The sequence below is a fragment of the Myotis yumanensis genome, unplaced genomic scaffold (assembly GCF_028538775.1).
Source record: "Myotis yumanensis isolate MYYU_CA2020_CCGP unplaced genomic scaffold, mMyoYum1.0.hap1 SCAF_9, whole genome shotgun sequence".
Classification (NCBI taxonomy): domain Eukaryota; kingdom Metazoa; phylum Chordata; class Mammalia; order Chiroptera; family Vespertilionidae; genus Myotis; species Myotis yumanensis.
The window spans coordinates 11,296,458-11,315,444 of record NW_027223760.1 but is presented as its reverse complement, the minus strand read 5'-3'; the positions used below and the strand labels follow the sequence as shown (position 1 = coordinate 11,315,444).

Sequence of the window (18,987 nt, the reverse complement as noted above, 5' to 3'; positions counted from 1 at the left end):
CCTGGGTCCCATGATATTTTATTTCCCGTGGATCAAATACTATTTTTAGGAATTGCCTTGACGTAGAAATGTGAGTCGTTGATCATAATGATTGAAATTATCCAAACGAACACCAGGCATTTACCATTGGAGTGGAGGTGTGGGGGTGGGTGGAGGATTGAGCAAAAAAGAAAGAGAGAGAGAACTCATGGACATAGACAGCAGTGTGGTGATGGAGGGGGCAGGGATAGAGAAGGTGGAAAATGCATGGAGGGGATAAATGGTGATGGAAAATAGAAAATAAAAACATTCATACACAAAATAGTTAAATAATATTGTATATAGAAAAACGTTTGTCTTCTACACTAGAGATGCCTCATTGTATAGTGGAAAGGAAGTCATTTTGTTAACAGTACAGCTCTGGGTTTGAGTACTAGCCCTGCCATGGGTGGCTCTGTAATTTTGACCAAGTTACCAAACCTTCCTAAGCTTCAATTCCCCCCCCCCCCTTTTCAATGGGATACATTGTATCAAAGGTATTTTTGAGGGAGGGAGGTTAAAATGAGATAATATATTAATAAAGTTATTAGAACAATAGGCATTAGGTAAATATTAGCTGTTATAACAAAAAAAAGAGTTTTATGTGAATTTTTGGACAATGGAACTTGAGAAGTAAGTGAAGAATGAAATTGGATGAAATTCAAATAATGAAACAGGGCCTGATACCTAATATAAGCACATGCAAAGAATGCACATAGTGTTGGATGCGATGTAATAGGCAGAAATTTGTTTTAGAAAAGAGACTTTGCCTTAGGAGTAGTGGGACTAGGTACAATGAAGTGACAGAGTCTCCTGAAGGATAAGGACTTGAAAACAGCCTGCTGCTAAAGTAGGAATTTAGTCAACCTTATAAAATTGTTTAATTACAGGAAATTTTAAAGTTAATTTAAAACAGCAATTAATAATATATATAGTTATAAGTAGAAAGGTACCTTTCACCCATTGCCTCTGAAGTCTCACTTTCACTGGTAATTCCCGTTTTAGCAATTTCCTTGTTTCCTTCTAGATCTTATTACTTAACACTTCTTTAATACTTTTATTTTTTGCCTTTCAAAGTCATTCTTGACTTTGATACATGTTTCTGCTCCAGTTGAAAAGTTTAATAAAATTAAAGCTTTTTTTGAATCAGCCACTTTTAACAGTTCTAAGACATCCCAATTTTTGTTATTCTGCCATGTACTACTTTCAGTTCTCTTTAAATTATTAAATATTTCAGGCATTCAGAAACGTATGAAGATGTCTCTCCTTCTGCCTGGAGATTCCCATTCTCCTGTAGTTGGTATTTATCTTTCCTATGCAAATCTTTAGACTTTTACTCTGTATGCATATATCCCAAATCAATACAGTGTTATTTTGAATTTTTTTGAGTTACATAAATATATTGTATCAACCTTCTTAAACTTACTGATTTTACACTATTCCTAGAGCATAATAGATGCTTTTTTGAATATTAGAGGTAATTATTAAGTATTAGAGGTGGTGATTATTAAGAATTTTTATACTAACACTAGTGGCCTGGTGCACGAAATTTGTGCATATTAAAAGGGGATTAATTACCGGAAATATTTTAATATTGCTATTTGCCCTTTCTCTATAATACAAATGTCAGAAATGAAAGAAAATTAGTAAAATGTATATGAAAATCTTCCTCCTGTCAAGAGTCTGGGGCGCACCGTGGGACCCAGAATCAAGTTCTTGCCCACCCATGGTGCCTCAAATTTATGTGAGACCCAGACCCAGCTGGCCCCACCCCTATTGGGCGAGATCCAGACCCAGCTGGCCATACCCTGTCAAGCCCTGCTGGGTGGGGGGTGCAGCTTCAGGTCCCCAGGCCGGGCACCGGGGTGGAGGGTGCGCCTTGAGGTCTCCCATCAAGCCCTGCTGGGCTAGGGATGTGGCCTGAGGTCCCCCATCAAGCCCCGCTGGGTGGGGTCATGGCCTGAAGTCCCCTGTCAAGCCCCACCAGGCAGAGGACACGGCCTGAGGTTCCCTGCCCCGGCGCAGTGCCACGCAGCCTCAGGTCCCTGCTGATTGCTCCTTAAGGCTCATTAAGGGAACTTGGCCTCTCCTGTGGGTGCAGCCATCTTGTGTTATGGAAACCCTGCCTTTGCTGTGGGCGCCACCATCTTTGTGACAGTGTGAAGGTCAATTTGCATATTTTCTCTTTATTACATAGGATGCTACATTTGCTTAGCTTTTTATTTACACTCTTTTTTATATGTGCAGTCAAGTTTGAGCAGTAATGTCAATAAAGAAACAATAATGAGAAAAAAAATTTTTCTTTGATCTTATTCATAGGCTTTCAATTGTAGCAATTTAAAAAAGAAAGTTTGTTAGGTTGAGCCAACAGTATATGCTTGTACTAAGAGAGTTTTATGTTGTTTTCTCTCATTAATTACTGTGTACCTTATATCAATTGAAGTTAGACAGTCAGGAGTAATCTTTCAGTAACTTAGTGTGGATATGATCTTCCTCTTTTTGGATGGAACCCTTTATAGCCACAGACTATAAAACTATAAATAAAAGGTGTGTTAAAGGCACCTTTTATTTTATTTTCTGTCTTTTGTTAATATTAACAAATATTTCTTGGGTTGAAGTGAGAGAGAAATTGCCAGTTAAATCTTGATTTTTTTATTCAAAAGGCGTTACATACATTGAATAGGCTTTGTTCACTGCCTCATTGTATCCTTGCTCTTGTTTCACATCTTCTATGCTCTTCCCCAGTCCTGGAGAGAAACCTTTTTATATGATCACATCAGTCAATGCTGTTGGATAAAATTGAATGACTCCAAGGATTTTTACCATTAATGTTTTGAGAATTTTAAGGTCAGCTGACTCAGCTGGCTCTTGTTTTTGCTGAACAAGTTATTATCTATCTTTTCCTGTCCCATTCTGGTTAGTAGCTTTAAAACTTCATCCTAATCCTCAGGCCTTAGGTCTCATCTATGCCTCTTCTTATTCTAGCACATGGCTTGTCATTCATTTGTCCAAGGCAGACCCTGTTGGCCATTTTGACTTGTTCTTTTCTATCACTTCTCCTCTTCAAAGTAATTTTAAATTCTGATGATCCTGCCTTAAAATGTTCTTCAGTATTCCATCCTCTTCCTCCCCACTACCTTTGCTATGACTTTTACATAGGCTTCTAGTCTCATAACTGATCTCCCTGACTCCTGTTCCACTCTCAACATTGGTACCTTTGTTGTCTTTAGAATGTATGTATATATATATATATAACAGCCCAATATGCAAATTGTCCCCTCAGGAGTTCGAACAGGAGACCAGGAGTTTGATCGCTTGCTATGACATGCGATGACCACCAGGGGGTGGTGCGGAATGAAGGAAGGCCCCAGCTGGCAGCCAGGGAAGGGAGGCCCTGGCCGGCAGCTGAAAGGTCCTGATCGGCCCTGATTGCCAGCCAGGCCTAGGGACCCTACCAATTCACGAATTTTGTGCACCGGGACTCTAGTACAGATGTATTGGTGTCCATTCTTGGATCAGAAAGTGCAGTCAACATTTCTTAGTTGAGCTTTCATATTCTAACCCTAATCTATCTTTTTAGCTTCATGTTTAGCCATTCACCCATAGATAAAGTTTGTGTTAGGAAGGAAATTATGGGAATCTTAAGAATATACATGGTGTTTGCTACCAAAGAAATGTATAATATTCTAATTTTTAAAAAATTTGCCTCTGTGAAACCTTTTCCAACTCTGATAGAGATAAAATGGTAGCATTTAAAACCTGTTATAACATAGCAGTTTTATATAATACATGACAAAAAAATTTGTCAGATCAGGTCTCTTGGGACATATCGCCTACAGTGAAAATGAAATTAGCTAATTTTATTAAAGTCTAGATATAGCCATTTTTAATTTTTCCGAAGACATTATTACCAAGAAATTCCTTTTATAAAGTATACATGGCAATGTCCTGTGCCCAGTATTTTAAACATATTAAGGTGACAGCGATTTTGGTTTTGTGTATGTGTGGTGGTAGAGTTTTTTAAAAGCTTATTTTTATTTTGACAGGCATTAGTGTAGATTCTAGCTTTCAGTATGGATGGACTCCCCTTATGTATGCGGCTAGCGTTTCCAATGTAGAGCTGGTTCGGGTCCTTTTGGACAGAGGTGCTAATGCAAGCTTTGATAAGGGTAAGATGTTTCGGATATTTAACATGAAAATGTACTTTGTTTATTCTCTGTTTAGACACCTTATTATATTGTGTTTAGGCATGGGAATACACAGTTTCCAGGTTCTGGTTTTTTTGTTTGTTTGTTTTTTTAAAATACATTTTTAAAAATATTTTTTTATTGCTTAAAGTATTACAAAGAGTATTACATATGTCTCCTTTTTTTCCCCCTCCCTTGACAATCCCCTGGTCCCCCCTACCCCCCAGTGTCTTATGTCCATTGGTTATGCTTATATGCATGCATACAAGTCCTTTGGTTGATCTCTTACCCCCCTCCCTCCTGCCCCCCAACCCTCCCTGGCCTTCCCGCTGCAGTTTGACAATCAGCTTGAGGCAGCTCTGCCTCTGTATCTATTATTGTTCATAAGTTTATAATGGACTTTATTATCCATGAATGAGTGAGATCCTGTGGTATTTTTCCTTCATTGACTGGCTTATTTCACTTAGCATAATGCTCTCCAGTTCCATCCATGGTTGCAAATGGTAAGAGTTCCTTCTTTTTTACAGCAGCATAGTATTCCATCATGTAGATGTACACATTTTTCTAATCCATTCATCTACTGATGGGCACTTAGGCTGTTTTTTACAGAGAGGAAGGGAGAGGGATAGAGAGTTAGAAACATTGATCAGCTGCCTCCTGCACACTCCCCACTAGGGATGTGCCTGCAACCCAGGTTACATGCCCTTTACTGGAATCAAACCTGGGACCCTTCAGTCCACAGGCTGACGCTCTATCCACTGAGCGAAACAGGTTTGGGCTCCATGTTCTGTTTTTCATATATTCACTTTAAAATAAACCTTTTTTCTTGAAAAAAATAAGGGTGAGGTGTTTGAGATCATGTAACTGATTATGTTTACTGTGATTTTTTTTATGCAAAGTGAAAAAAATTAAAGCAGTTAAAAAAATTCTTTTTATAGTTTTATTGGGTGAATAACATATAAAAATTAGAAACCATAGACATTTTAAAACACTATCCAAAAAGGTAGATTCCACTTATTTTATTTTTTATAACTGGTTGTGTTATATGTATACATAATGGTTGTGTTATTATGTATCATTAGCTCTTATGCAAAATACTTTGGGTTATTTTTATAAAGGAAAAATGCATTGAAAGAAAACATCAAAGAGTTCATAATTTTGTGGGAAATTATTTGAAAATCAGTCCTTGGAATTTAAAACTTAACTCTGAATTATATTAAAGTTGTTTCAAAGATAATTCATTAAATTTGTATTTTTCTATTAAATAATTTCTACTCAGCACTTCTTTGAGTGCTCTTGAAAAATAAGAGTATATATGCAAGTCCAGTTTAATTGTTATATTGAATTACTGATTACTTGTTTTTAACATGCTTCACATGGGCAACTAAATTCATTTCATAATTCAGGTATAGGTTTTATTTTAGAATTAACTTTCACATTAGGTTTGTACCTACATTAGGTATTTGTAAAACCATATTTTGTTTTCTCATTTATATATTTTATATAAATTCCCTTCTTAACAGTTTTATGTTTAGTCAGCTGCTCTGATGAGTTTTTCTGTTTATTGTGTCATTTTAAAATATCACCCAATGAAAACTGAATTTAGGAATGAGATTTTTGAAGTGTATAAAATATTCTGCTCAAAAAAATAATAGTCTTCTTTCTCTGCTTCTTGTAATCAGAGGAATACCTTACAGTTAGAAAGCATTTTATATTTTTTCATAGAATCCTATATAATAAAAGGCTAATATGCAAATTGTCCCCTCCACCAGGAGTTAGACCAGGAGTTCAACTGGGATTTGGACCAGGGTGTGGAGCCAGACGGCCAACTGACTGTGGCCCCTCCTGGCCGGCCCCACCTCTGATCGGCTCCCCCTACCCTAATTGGGGTGGGCCAGCCAGACTCCACCTGTGCACGAATTCATGCACTGGGCCTCTAGTATACACATAAATCTTTTATGTAGTCAATAGTCAACAACTACAACATCAGGTAAAGAGGGCAGATATGAGCTTCTTATCTACAAAGTAGGTCTACTGAGATAGTAAGATAACACTCTAGTCACAGTCTATTATTAGTGGTGGAACTGGGACTACAATATATATCTTTATACTCAAGTCAGTATGGAACCACTAATGTAAACTGTGGCTGCCATGACCTATTTTGAATTTTTCAATTTTACTGAAGAAGTATTTTTGTTTTTTCAATCTACCCTGATCTCTGCTGATGCCATAGAACCCAGGGGAAGAAGAGTTTTAGTAAATAGGGTAAGTGCAGAGAGATCAAGTAGAAAAGGGCTGAGAAGATCATTTTCAGTAGGATGGTTAAGGTATCAACCAGGTCAGTGAGTTGTCAGATGAGTGAGAAGTAAAGAAGTGAAATCAGAGAATAGCAATCATTGTTTTTCAGCCATCATTACAGCAAGGCAAATTTTAACCAACCAAAAAGTGTTTAACTCTGGGCAGTATCTCTACATCTACTTCCCTACTTTCCTATTCTCTTGAAGAAATAATAATAGGGGAAGGAAGTTAAGAAATGAATTATAGATATAATTTAGAGGTAATCCATCCCTAATCTCATTTTTTGATGAAGGAAGAAATAAAGTTGTCTACCGAGAGAAAGGGATTTGGAAATAGGATGTAGAATTGTAAGAGTGCAATACTTTTTATTATCTTTTGAATAGTAAAATAAGTCAATTAGATATACCTGCTGATGTGTTTTTCGTTTTTCTGTTCACTATAGATAAGCAAACTATTTTGATAACCGCATGTTCTGCTCGTGGCTCAGAGGAACAGATCTTGAAGTGTGTAGAACTGCTACTTTCAAGAAATGCTGATCCAAATGTTGCTTGTAGGTAAGAGCCTTACTATCTGTTCAAAAGTGATGGATACTTTATCAGACTTAAACTTGATATTTTCAATCCTTACCCAAGGATATGTTTATTAATTTTCAAGAGAGGGTGAGAGAGAGGGAGAAGGAGAGAGAGAAAGATCAATGTGAGAGAGAAATATTGATTGGTTGCCTCCCATTCAAGCCTCCGCTGGAGATCAAACCCACAACCTGGGTATGCGCTCTGACCTGAATTGAACCCGCACCCTTTAGGTGTATGGGATGATGCTCCAACCTACTAGCTATGTCTGATAGCATTATTTTTTAAAAATAATAAAGAGTGTGTATTTACTTGGCCATATAGTTGATGAATGAAAATATAAGAAGATTTATATAAGATGATCAAAGGAAGGGGGCATATCATGAAATAAATCTTTTAGCTTTTAATTTTTAGAGCAATGTCCTAAAAATTTGAAATGAAAAGGAAAGGAGGACAGTAACCTATTATTTCCTGTGATTCATATAGTCAAAAGAATATGATTGCGCCATAGTAGTAAGCCTCTTAACTTAGTGTTCTCTCTAACATTTAAATCCACTGAATAATTTTATACAAATGCTAAGATATATATCCAAAATAATATATCCAAATGTTTTCATTTCCCTAAGAGTTTTCAATGAATTATGTTGTATATGTGATTGCCTAAATGTGTACAGAACAAATAGTAAGATGTTCTTGCATCTTTTGAAATGTCAGTACTTCTTAAAAATGTACCAGGTTGCTTAAAATTTCTGTCATTGACTTCTTTCTTCTCTGACTCCATTTCCCTGTTAAATCTCTTTTATTTAATCTTCAAAATGAAGATAGTAGGAATTAATCTGCTCAATAAAAGTATGTCTAGCTAGAATAAAATAACTATTCATCATTCATTAATTCAAATAATAATGATCTATGCCTAATGTATAGAAATAACTATGTTGACTTTAGGAGTTTTTTCCTAATTTAGTTCAGGTTCTACAGTACCTGGACAGCAGCTTTGGAAGGTATTATACAACTTTAGATAATCCCTAGATCCTTTTTGAGATGCAAAGATTTTGATTTAGTAAAGTGGTCTGAAGCAAGGCCTGTTTTGTCTCCCAGTGGACATTTGGCAATATCTGGAGGTACTTTTGATTCTTACATCTGGGAAAAGCTAATGCCATCTAATGGATAGAGGCTGGGAATGTTGCCAAATATCCTACAGTACATAAAACAGCCCCTCAAAACAAAGAATAACTCATCCCAAAATGTTGGTAGTGCCAAAGTTGAGAAATTGAGTGTGAGAAAAGTCAAGGCTTATAGAGTGGATAATCAATATTTAACAAAGATTTATTGTAGGAAAGGAACTTCCTGTAAATTTTTAGCAAACCAATTCACAGAACTTTTTTCTGCCACATATGGTATAATCCCTAGTTAATATTTGATTGTGCCTTAGAATTGGAAGCTCCAGGACTAGTTGGAGTAAACTTTGGTGGGTGCTCTAATTTTCATTTGTACCTTTAGAAGTGGCTTATGATAAAATTTGCCTCTCTGGATTCAATGGAAATTTGTTCTTTTTTGCTGTGGCTCTTAAAAAATTTTTCTTATTACTTCTACAAAGTTGTATAGATAACAAGTCTTTATCCTCCCAATCACTTACTATCTTGTGAATACACTGGAGGAGAAGTCAAGCAAGCCAGTGTCATATATTCTAGATTATTATGTTTACTTAAGACCTAGAAATCATCTTTTAGATGCATATGGTATAGCTGGAAAAAACATTCCATTTGAATTAAAATAATACATGTTAATATCTCAAGCTAAAACTATTAGACAATCACACAGTTTCAAAACTGAAAACCCAGAAAACCTGTCAAATATTAAAGAGCTTAATGTTTAGATTAGTATGTACTCAACCAAAATAAATATGGACCACTCTTCTTTATCCATTTGTGTGTTGATGGGCACTTGGGTTGCTTTAATAGTTTAGCTGTTGTAAATAATGCTGCAATGAGCATAGGGAAACATATATTCTTTTGAATTAGTGTTTTGGGTTATTTTGGATATTTACCCAGAAGTGGATTCACTGGATCATAAGGCAGTTCCTTCTTTAACTTGTTGAGGTAACTCCAGACCACTTTCCATAGTGCCTATACCAGTCTGCATTTGCACCAACAGTGCATGAGAGTTCCCTTTTCTCCAGATACTTGCCAACACTTCTTGGTTTAATTATTGATGATAGATACTCTGATCTTGTGGTTTTAATTTGTATTTCTCTGATGATTGAGGATGTTGAGCTTCTTTTCATATATCTATTGGTCATCTGTATGTCCTCTTTGGCGAAGTTTCTGAACAGGTCCTTTGCCCATTTTTTAACTGGATTGTTTGTTTCTTTGTTTTGCATTTTTCTTTTAATCCTCACTTGAGGGTATGTTTTTCATTGATTCTAGAGAGATAGAATGAGAGAGAGAGAGAGAGAGAGAGAGAGAGAGAGAGAGAGAGAGAAAGAGAATCAACATGAGAGAGAAACATTGATCCATTGCCTCCCTTACGTACCCTGACTAATCTGATACCCTTTGATGCACAGACGACACTCTAACCAACTGAGCCATACTGGCCAGGGTAATTGTTTGCTTTTTTTGGTGTTGAGTTGTATGAGTGCTTCATAAATTTTGGATGTTAACCCCCTATCAGATGTATGATTGACAGATAATCTTCTTCCATTAAGTAGGTTGTCTTTTCGTTTTGTCAAAAACTGTGCTGTGCAAAAACTTTTGATTTAATGTAGTCCTGTTTGTTTACTTTTTCTTTTGTTTCCCTTATCCAGGGAGATACATCAGAAAAAATATTGCTGAAAAAATGTTAGAGATTTTATAGCCTATGTTTTCTTGTATGATTTTATGGTTTTGAATCTTACATGTTAGTCTTAAATCCATTTTGAGTTTATTCTTGTATATAATGTAAGCAGTTGGTGTCGTTTCATTTTTTGGCATGTATCTGTCCAATTTTCACAATACCATTTATTGAAGAGACTGTCTTTACTCCATTTTATGTTCTTGCCTCCTTTGTCAAATATTAATTGACCATATAGTTATGGGTTTATTTTTGAGTTCTGTTCTGTTCAGTTGATCTCTCTGACTGTTTTTATGCCAGTTTCATGCTGTTTTGAATAACCTTGTAATATAGTTTGATATCAGGTAGTGTGATACCTCCAACTTTTCTTTTTCAAGAATAGTATGGCTATTCCGGGTCATTTGGGGCTCCATATAAATTTTAGGATTATTTGTTCTAGTTCTGTGACAAATGCTGTTGGTATTTTGATAGGAATTTCCTTGAATCTATATTTTGCTTTGAGTAGTGTGGACATTTTAATGATGTTAATTATTCCAGTACATGAACACAATATATTCTTTCATTTATTTGTATCTTCTTCAGTTTCTGTCTTCAGACTCTTAAAACTTTTTCAGTACAGATCTTCTACCTCCTTGGTGACTTTTATTTATAGGTATATTTTTTTGATGCAGTTGTAAGTAGGATTGTTTTTTTAGTTTCCCTTTCTGATTATTCATTATTGGTGTATAAAAATGCAACTGATTTCTGAATATTTAGTTTGTATCCTACTACTTTACTAAGTTCATTTATCAATTCTAGTAGTTTTTTGGTGGAATCTTTAGGGTTCTCTATATACAATATTATATCATATGCAAATAATGACTGTCTTAATTCTTTCTTTCCAATTTGGGTGTCTTTTATTTATTTTTCTTGTCTGAATGCTGTGGCTAGGACTTCCAGTATGTGTTTAATAACAGTAGTGAAAGTGAACATCCCTGTCTTGTTACTAACCTTAAGGGAAGTGTTTTTAGTGTTTCCTCATTGAGTATGATGTTGGCTATGAGTTTGTCATATATGACCTTTATTATTTTGAAGTATTATCCCTCTATACCCACTTTGCTGAGAGTTTTTATCATAAATGGGTGCTGGATTTTGTTAAATGGTTTTTCTACATCTATTGATATAATCATTAGATTTTTATCCTTCATTTTGTTTCTGTCATGTATCTTGGTAATTGATTTGCAGATATTGTACCAACTTCACATCCCAGGAATAAATCCCACTTTATCATGGTGTATGATTTTTTTAATATGCTGCTGAATACAATTTGCTGATAATTTATTGAGGACTTTTACAGCTATACTCATCAGGGATATTCAATTTTTTTTTCAGAATTTACATATGGGTGAAATCCTGTAGTATTGTCTTTCTCTGACTTATTTCACTTAGCATAATGCCCCGAGATACATCATTCCTGTTGTTGCTGAAGGGAAAATTTTGTTATTTTTTATGGCTAAGTAATATTCTATGTAGTTCTTCTTTTTTAAAAACATTTTTTTCTTTCTTTTCTTTTTTTAATATATTTTATTGTTTTTTTTACAGAGAGGAAGGGAGAGGGATAGAGAGTTACAAACATCGATGAGAGAGAAACATAGATCAGCTGCCTCCTGCACAGTCCCTATTGGGTATGTGCCCACAACCAAGGTACATGCCCTTGACTGGAATTGAACCTGGGACCATTGAGTCTGCAGGCTGACACTCTATCTATTGAGCCAAACCGGTTAGGCGGGTTATATAATTCTTCTTTATTCATGCATCTGTTGATGGACATTCATGTAGCTTCCTTATCTTGCCTATTGTAAATAATGTAGCAGTGAAAATATGCGTGCATATGTGTTTTCAAATTCATTTTGGGATTAATTCAGATAAAATACCCAGAAGTGGAATTGCTGTGTCCTTTCTTGTCTCTTGTTACAGTCTTTGTTTTAAAGTTTGTTTTGTCTGGTATAAGTATTGCTACTTCAGCTTTGTTTGTTTTCATTTCATGAAATACCTTTTTCCATTCCTTTACTTTTCTTTCTTTTTTTTTCTAACATTTTTTAAATTGATTTCAGAGAGAGGAAGGAAAAAGGAGAGAGAGATAGAAACATTAATGATGAGAGAGAATCTCCTATTGACTGCCCCCTGCATGCACCCTACTGGGGATCGAGCCTTCAACCCAGTAATGTGCCCTTACTAAGAATCAAACCATGAACATTTGGTTCATGGGTCCATGCTCAACTACTGAGCCACACCAGTTAGACCCTCCTTTTACGTTTCAATCTGTGTGTGTCTTTTGATCTGAAGTGATTTACTTGTAGGCAACATATGCAATGGTCTTGTTTGGTCAGCCAGTCAGCCACCCCATGCTTTTTGATTGGAACATTTAATCCATTTACATTTAAAGTAATTGTTGATAGATATATATAGTTATTGCCATTTATTATAAATATTTATTTTTTTCCTTCTTAATGAAGTCCTTTAACATTTTTTATAATACTGGCTTGTTGTTGAAGTCCTTCAACTTCTACTTGTCTGGGAAGCTCTTTGTCTTTGATTTTAAATGATAGCCTTGTGGTTTGAGTAATCTTGATTGTAGGTCCTTTCTTTGCATCACTTTGAATATTTCTTACCAGTCCTTTCTGGCCTGCAAAATTTCTGTTGAAAACTTAGCTGAAAGTCTTATGGGATCTCCCTTGTAAGTAACTACCTGCCTTTGTCTTGCTGGTTTTAAGATTCTCTTTGTCTTTAATAATTGGCGTTTAAAGTATGTGTCTTAGTGTTGGCCTCTTTGGGCTCATCTTCTTAAGGACTCTTTGTACTTCTTGGACTTGTATGTCTATTTTCTTCACCAGTTTAGGGAAGTTTTCTGTCATCATTTCTTCGAATATTTATCAACCTCTTGCTCTCTGATACCTCTGTGATAAGAATGTTGTTATGCTTGACATTGTCCAAGTTTCCTCAGACCATCCTAATTCTTTTATTCTTCTTGTGTGTGTTTCTTTTCTTTTTGCTATTGCAAGTGGCTGTTTTTCGCTACCTTGTATTCCAAATTACTAATTTGATCCTCTGCTTCATCTAATCTATTGATTCCATCTAATGTATTCATTTCCATTTTTGTAATCTTCATTTAGGAGGGTTCCTTTTTATGTTTTCTATCTTCACTTTTATGTTTTCTATCGTCTTTTTTATGTTTTTTATCTGTTTGTTGAAGTTCTAAGTTCCTCTCTTCTTTCCCTAAATTCACTGAACATTCTTATAACCAGTGTTTTGAACTTGACGTCTGGAAGATTGCTTGCTTCAGTTTTATTTAGTTCTTTTTCTAAAGTTTTATTAGGTTTTTTCATTTGGGACACGTTTCTTTGTCTCCTTGTTCTGATTGCCTTCCTGTGATTGTTTCTATGTATTAGGCAGAGCAGCTACATCTCTCAGTCTTGGTAAAGTGGCCTTATGTGTTAGGTGTCCAATGAGGCCCAGCAGCACAGCCTTCATGGTCACCTGATTAGGATCCTCCATGTGTTTATTCCATATGAGTTATGTGTGCCCGCTTTGATTGAGGTTGGCATGTTAATGGGAGAGATTGAACCTCAGGCTGATTGGTTGTGATTATTGGCAGTTAAGGAGCTATTTTGCAGAGACTGACCTTACTAAGATTCATCTTAATGGGGCTCTGGTGCTGGCTGAGACTACCCTTTTAGTGTGTGTTTGGTAGAAATGTTTGTTCGGTGTACTTGTGTGGTCTTAAGCTGGTCATTAGGTATGTTGGTTCTGGGACCTTTTGGAAAAGATTCTGGGGCAGGCCAAAGTCAGCTGCTGCCTGTGCCTGCCCAGGGCCACTTGCTATGAGCTAAAGAGTGATATGAGGATATTTCCCACTTATGATTGGCATGGAGGTCCCTGGAGGATGCTAAGCTATGAACTGAGGTTGACTGCCCCTAATGCTGGGCTTGGAGCTGTTTATTAAGAGGACTAGAAGCCCAGTGCATGAAATTCATGCACTATGGAGGGGGGTGTCCCTCAGCCCAGCCTGCACCCTCTCCAATCTGGGACCCCTCGTCGGATGTCTGACTACCTGCAGTCGGACATCCCTCTCACAATCCGGTACTGCTGGCTCCCAACCGCTTGTCTGCCTGCCTGCCAGCCTGATCACCACCTAACCACTCCCCTGCTGGCCCGATCGACCCATAACTGCTTCCCTGCCGGCCCAATCGCCCCCAACTGCCCTCCCCTGCAGGCCTGGTCCCCCCCACCAGCCCTCCCCTTCTGGCCTGATCACCCACAACTGCCCTCCAGTGCTGGTCATCTTGTGGCTGTGGGTGCTGCCATCTTTGAGGGTGGGGCATTGAATTACCATATTTCCTCCTTGACTGTGGGCGCCGCCATCTTTGTGACAGTGTGAGGGTCAATTAGCATATTCCCTCATTATTAGATAGGATAAGAGGCTGCTGTTTGGGGTTGTATACCTTTGAGAGATTTTAGGAAAGACGAGCACGAGCCAAGATAGGCCATTTGTATAGAAAAGCCATTGGAATTTACTTGAGTGGGCCCCAAATTTGGGAATGTTGGGGTCTCAGGGACTCATCAGGATGAGGCAAATGTTGTCAGCCAGGTTGATGGCGACTCAAACAGATAGGGCACCCATCAGTGTGTGCAGGCTAAGTTGGGCAAGGGCTCAACAAAGGAACAATGGCTCTCCCCAGTACTCTGTCTGGGAGAAAGCTACCCCTACAGCTCTTGTCCTGAAGCCAGACAATTCACTTCCTGCACATCTCTCCCTGGTGCCTTGAACTGCTGCCCCAGTGCTGGAGTTCAGAGCGAGTGAGTCTCTCAGTGAATATGTGTGTGGGCCCTTTAAGAGGAACATTTGGGACTACAGCAGCCTATTTTCTCACTCAATCACAATCTTTGCTGGTTTTCACAGCCAGAAGTTACGGTGACTTCTTTTCCTAATACTAGAACCCTGGGCTGGGTGGCCTGGTGAGGGGTTGCTCTGAAAGGGGGACCTCTGCATGTGAAATAGCTCTCTGGATTTTTAACCACCACACATGGATGTGGGACTAGCCCCCTCCTACCTGTCTGGCTGTGGCTTCTTACGTATACCCTTAGCATTGTCTACATTTTTAAATTGCTTTATACTTATATTTTGTCTATTAGCTCTTTAATTTTTTCTGTTCCATGTAGACTTTTTTAATCTTGTGGAAAATGGCATTGACTTAATATTTAATGATTAGCTTTCTATATAAGTACATAAAGATCTACTTTGTTCTTTTATTTTTTCTTATGTTTAAAAATTCTTTTTTATTTTCCCTCCAGTGGGACTAATAGTCAAAACATGATAACTTGAGCCTGGCCGGAGTTGCTCAGTGGTTGAGCATTGACCTATGAACCAGGAGGTCACAGTTCGATTCCTTGTCAGGGCTCATGCCCGGGTTGTGGTCTTGATCCTCAGTTTGGCGGGTGGGGAGACAGGGGGGAATGCAAGAGGCACTGGATAAATGATTCTCTCTCGTCATTGATGTTTGAATCGCTCTCTCCCTTCATCTCTGAAATTAATTAAAGCATATTTTTTAAAAAAATGGCAGCTTTAAAACCATTTTTAAATTAACACAAATCACATCTTATGTTCCTCTTGGATCTTGCTAATGGCAATACTTAGCGCATTGTTTTTTGTCTAGCAAATATGGGAATTTAATACTGTCTTATTTATTGGGGTCTTAGAATTTGTTTCTGGGGTGATGTTTTTTAGTTTTTAAAGGAAACATGTATTGAATGTTTCCTGTGTACTGGTTATTGTGTTAATTGCTCTTAAATGTGTTATTTAATATATTCCTTACAACTAGAGATAGATGCTATGTTATTTGTACATAAAAGAAAATTGGCACAAGAGCATTTAAGTCTTTGAGTGTAGCAGAGGTTTAATCTGAACAGGATCTACCATTGGAATGAAATTATATTTTCCATTTTGTCTGTATTTGGGATTATATTATATATTTTCTAATTGTTGCAAAACACGTTTGTGTTAAATTGCCATATGTCTTTGGGTTTTTCCCTCCCTTTCCCTAAATTATTGTAGGTAATTGAATATTTTGGTTTAAAAAGTCTACAGATTGCAGTGGGAAGTACTATATGAACAGAAAAATATTGTTACTTTAATTTGACATAATATTTATCCCTGAAAACAAGTTAGCGTGTGATCAACTTAATTGGTACTTGGCAATTGTGCCAAAGTATGGACTTAACATTCCTTTTTTATTTGCATTGGTAATGTGGTGATAAAAGATAGTATAAATTATGAAAGTCTAAAAGGTTTATATTAGATTATTAACCGTTTGAGTCCCAAGAAGCGCGATTGCGCTGCTGAGATTTTATGTCGAGAAAACATACAATTCGTTTGAGTCCCAGGGGGTATTGAAAAAACACTGTCGAAGAATCCCAAACAGCGCAACCGTGCTTTCTGTAAATGAGTACGGAAAGACCCAAACAGCGTGATAGCGCTTGTTTTATTTTATGTCGAGAAATACTCAAACGGTTAAAAACATGATAAAATATGAAACCTTCTTCAATCTTGCCTTAAATTTAGAATTGACATTTGTATTGTTGGAGACTTTAAAAAAGTATATATAATAAATATTTCTGGATTTAGGAATTACGTGGGTTTTCTTCCCAGTTTGCTGAAACATTTTTTTAAATAAATAAAAAAATTCATTACACTTAGATGGCAATTTTCCTGGCAGTAGAGGGTCCTCTATTGAGATTTCTCAGTCATGAGGTAAAGGTTTTGTAAAATGATATGACACTTTAATTTCAATAGGTGTTTTATTAGTGTTGATAAGACAACACACATTAACTAATATCCGAGGTTTTTATGTAATCATTATGTGATCATTAACTTGTCAAATGTTAATGCCCATTTTAACAAATAGAAAATACCCTGGGAAAAATATTGCTTTCTTTCTCAGAATAGAAATTTAGTTGTAAATGTCACTGAAGCAGTTTGGTAGATTGTGGTCTAATTTTGTATTATAATGTTAACTTGTTTTTCAGTTATGAGGAAATAAGTGATATATCTTTGTTGAAGTCACAAAAAAATTTTTCAGAAAGAGTTTGTTAACAGCTTATTTAGAAAACATTACTAGAAATGGTTATTGTTCTGATTTTTTTCCTGTATTTTTTTTCAAATAAATTGCTTGTCCATATCCTATGCTCATTGTTTTATTTACCTGTTTTCCTTATGTACCTTTAGGAGCTGATCTTAACTTTGTTAGCAGTTTTACATGTTTGTAGACAATTAGGAATATCTTAGTGTAACTTTACATGAAGAGGGCATAGCATTCATATTGCTGTTTATGTACCTGGAAATCTACTTGTTCCTTTTGAAAGCACAGAATGGAGATGAAGGAAATCCTTGACAAAGGCACAGAAGTGAAGTCTTAACATTTAAAAAAAGAATGAAAACTACCTTCCAGATTCTGACTTGACTTTTTGACTTACTGGTGTCTAGAACCAGTGGTAAGTTGTGTGCTGGCATTTATTCTGTTTCATTGCGGTCACATGGGCATATATAACTTCAAGGGAGTGAGAAAGTATAATTTTACTGTTTTCACAGAAGTGGAATCAGTAATAATGGTGGACAGTCCTGACTATTTACCACATAAATATATTTTCTTCATGCCCACAATAATTGTATTTCCTTTTTACTATGTGCTTAAAGCAATAACTAATTTGAAAATAAATTTGCACCAAGAAAAATTATTTATCTCAAACTATTTCATTTGCTCTTATATATAACTAGTAGCCCGGTGCACAAAATTTGTGCACTTGGGGTGGGGGTCCCTCAGTTATTAAACATTTTATAGCACAACACTGACCACATTGGTGGTGGTGGTGGTCTTGTCAGAATGTGTTATATTATGCAGATGAAAATCTATTTAAACAGATTTGATGTAGATATTTTCAAAGATGGAAGAATTGTCCCTGTCAACTATTTTAGTTGATTCATATCTTCACTAATTGTCATCATTGCAAAGTTTTCAGTCCTCATATGGATTGCTGGATATAATAGGTAATACGCTGTCCCTGTCCTTTGTAGCCTTTGTTACCTTAAGGACTCTAGTTTTCCATTTATATGTTTAAGTACCAACCTTACCGGCTTAAAAATGTAAGCTTTTAACACTGCTCTTTCTGTTCCGTATCCTTCTGATGAAAAGTGGAGTTTGGTTGTAGCACAGGAGAGAAATTCAGAAGGGGAATATTGAAATAATGACTGCAGTAGGAGAAGAGGGAACCTATTTCCCTGGCCACAGGTCCTTCTCCGGGTGGCTGAAGCCTGGGACCTCCGGCAGGTGGCTTGTCTGTCACCTGGGCTGCAGCCAGCTGTGAGCGCTGGCGTGTGGACCAGAGGTGGGCGGCGGCTTCTTCTGGGGGCTTCTTCTTCTGTGCTTCCAGGGAGGGCAGTCAGTTATGTGTCATGCAAAAATAGGCATCACTGATTGCAGAAGCTGGGTGCAGGGCAGCCGCTTCCCTGACCCACACCCGGCTTCTGTAATCTCCCCTGCACCTGGCTTCTGTGGTCACCGATTGCAGAAGCCGGGTGCGGGCCAGGGAAGTCACAGCTAGGGGAGGCTGCTTCCCTGACCCCCTGCACTCGGCTTCTGCGGTCACAGTTGCTGTCTGTGTCCGCTTCCCTGCCCCACCGCCCAGGCTTCTCCGTTCACCCGCTGGTGGCAGGGAAAGGGTGGCCTCCAGGGGCGACCTTTGCCCTGCTCCCTGGCTCTTGCCTGCACCTGAGTTTCTGATCACTGTCTTCCATCCTTCTCCTTTCGCCTCCCATCATTGTGAGTATGCAAATTAACCGCCATCTTTGTTGGCGGTTAACCACCATCTTAGTTGGCAGTTAATTTGCATATTGCCCTGTTTAGCCAATGGGAAGTGTGTCGGAGTCACGGTTAATTACCATGTTTGTCTATTATTAGATAGGATTTGTCCCAAATTGGCTTTTTCTTTGTAATGTCTATTAGATTCATTACAGTTTTGATATTGTAATCCTTTAGGGCAGGGGTGTGGTACAT

At 37.2% G+C, this 18,987-nt stretch overlaps 1 protein-coding gene across 3 annotated transcripts in view; it reads left to right on the top strand.

Moving 5' to 3' along the window:
• Window positions 1–18,987, top strand: part of ASZ1 (ankyrin repeat, SAM and basic leucine zipper domain containing 1) — an 86,050-nt gene that overhangs the window by 1,202 nt on the left and 65,861 nt on the right. The window contains exons 3-4 of one of the 3 annotated variants that reach the window (XM_070424971.1): window positions 4,065–4,187; window positions 6,946–7,057. In XM_070424971.1, coding sequence (XP_070281072.1) covers window positions 4,065–4,187; window positions 6,946–7,057 — 235 coding nt within the window. Of the gene's footprint in view, window positions 1–4,064; window positions 4,188–6,945; window positions 7,058–18,987 lie in introns of those variants that run through there. The other 2 variants (XM_070424973.1, XM_070424974.1) reach the window with 2 other exon arrangements.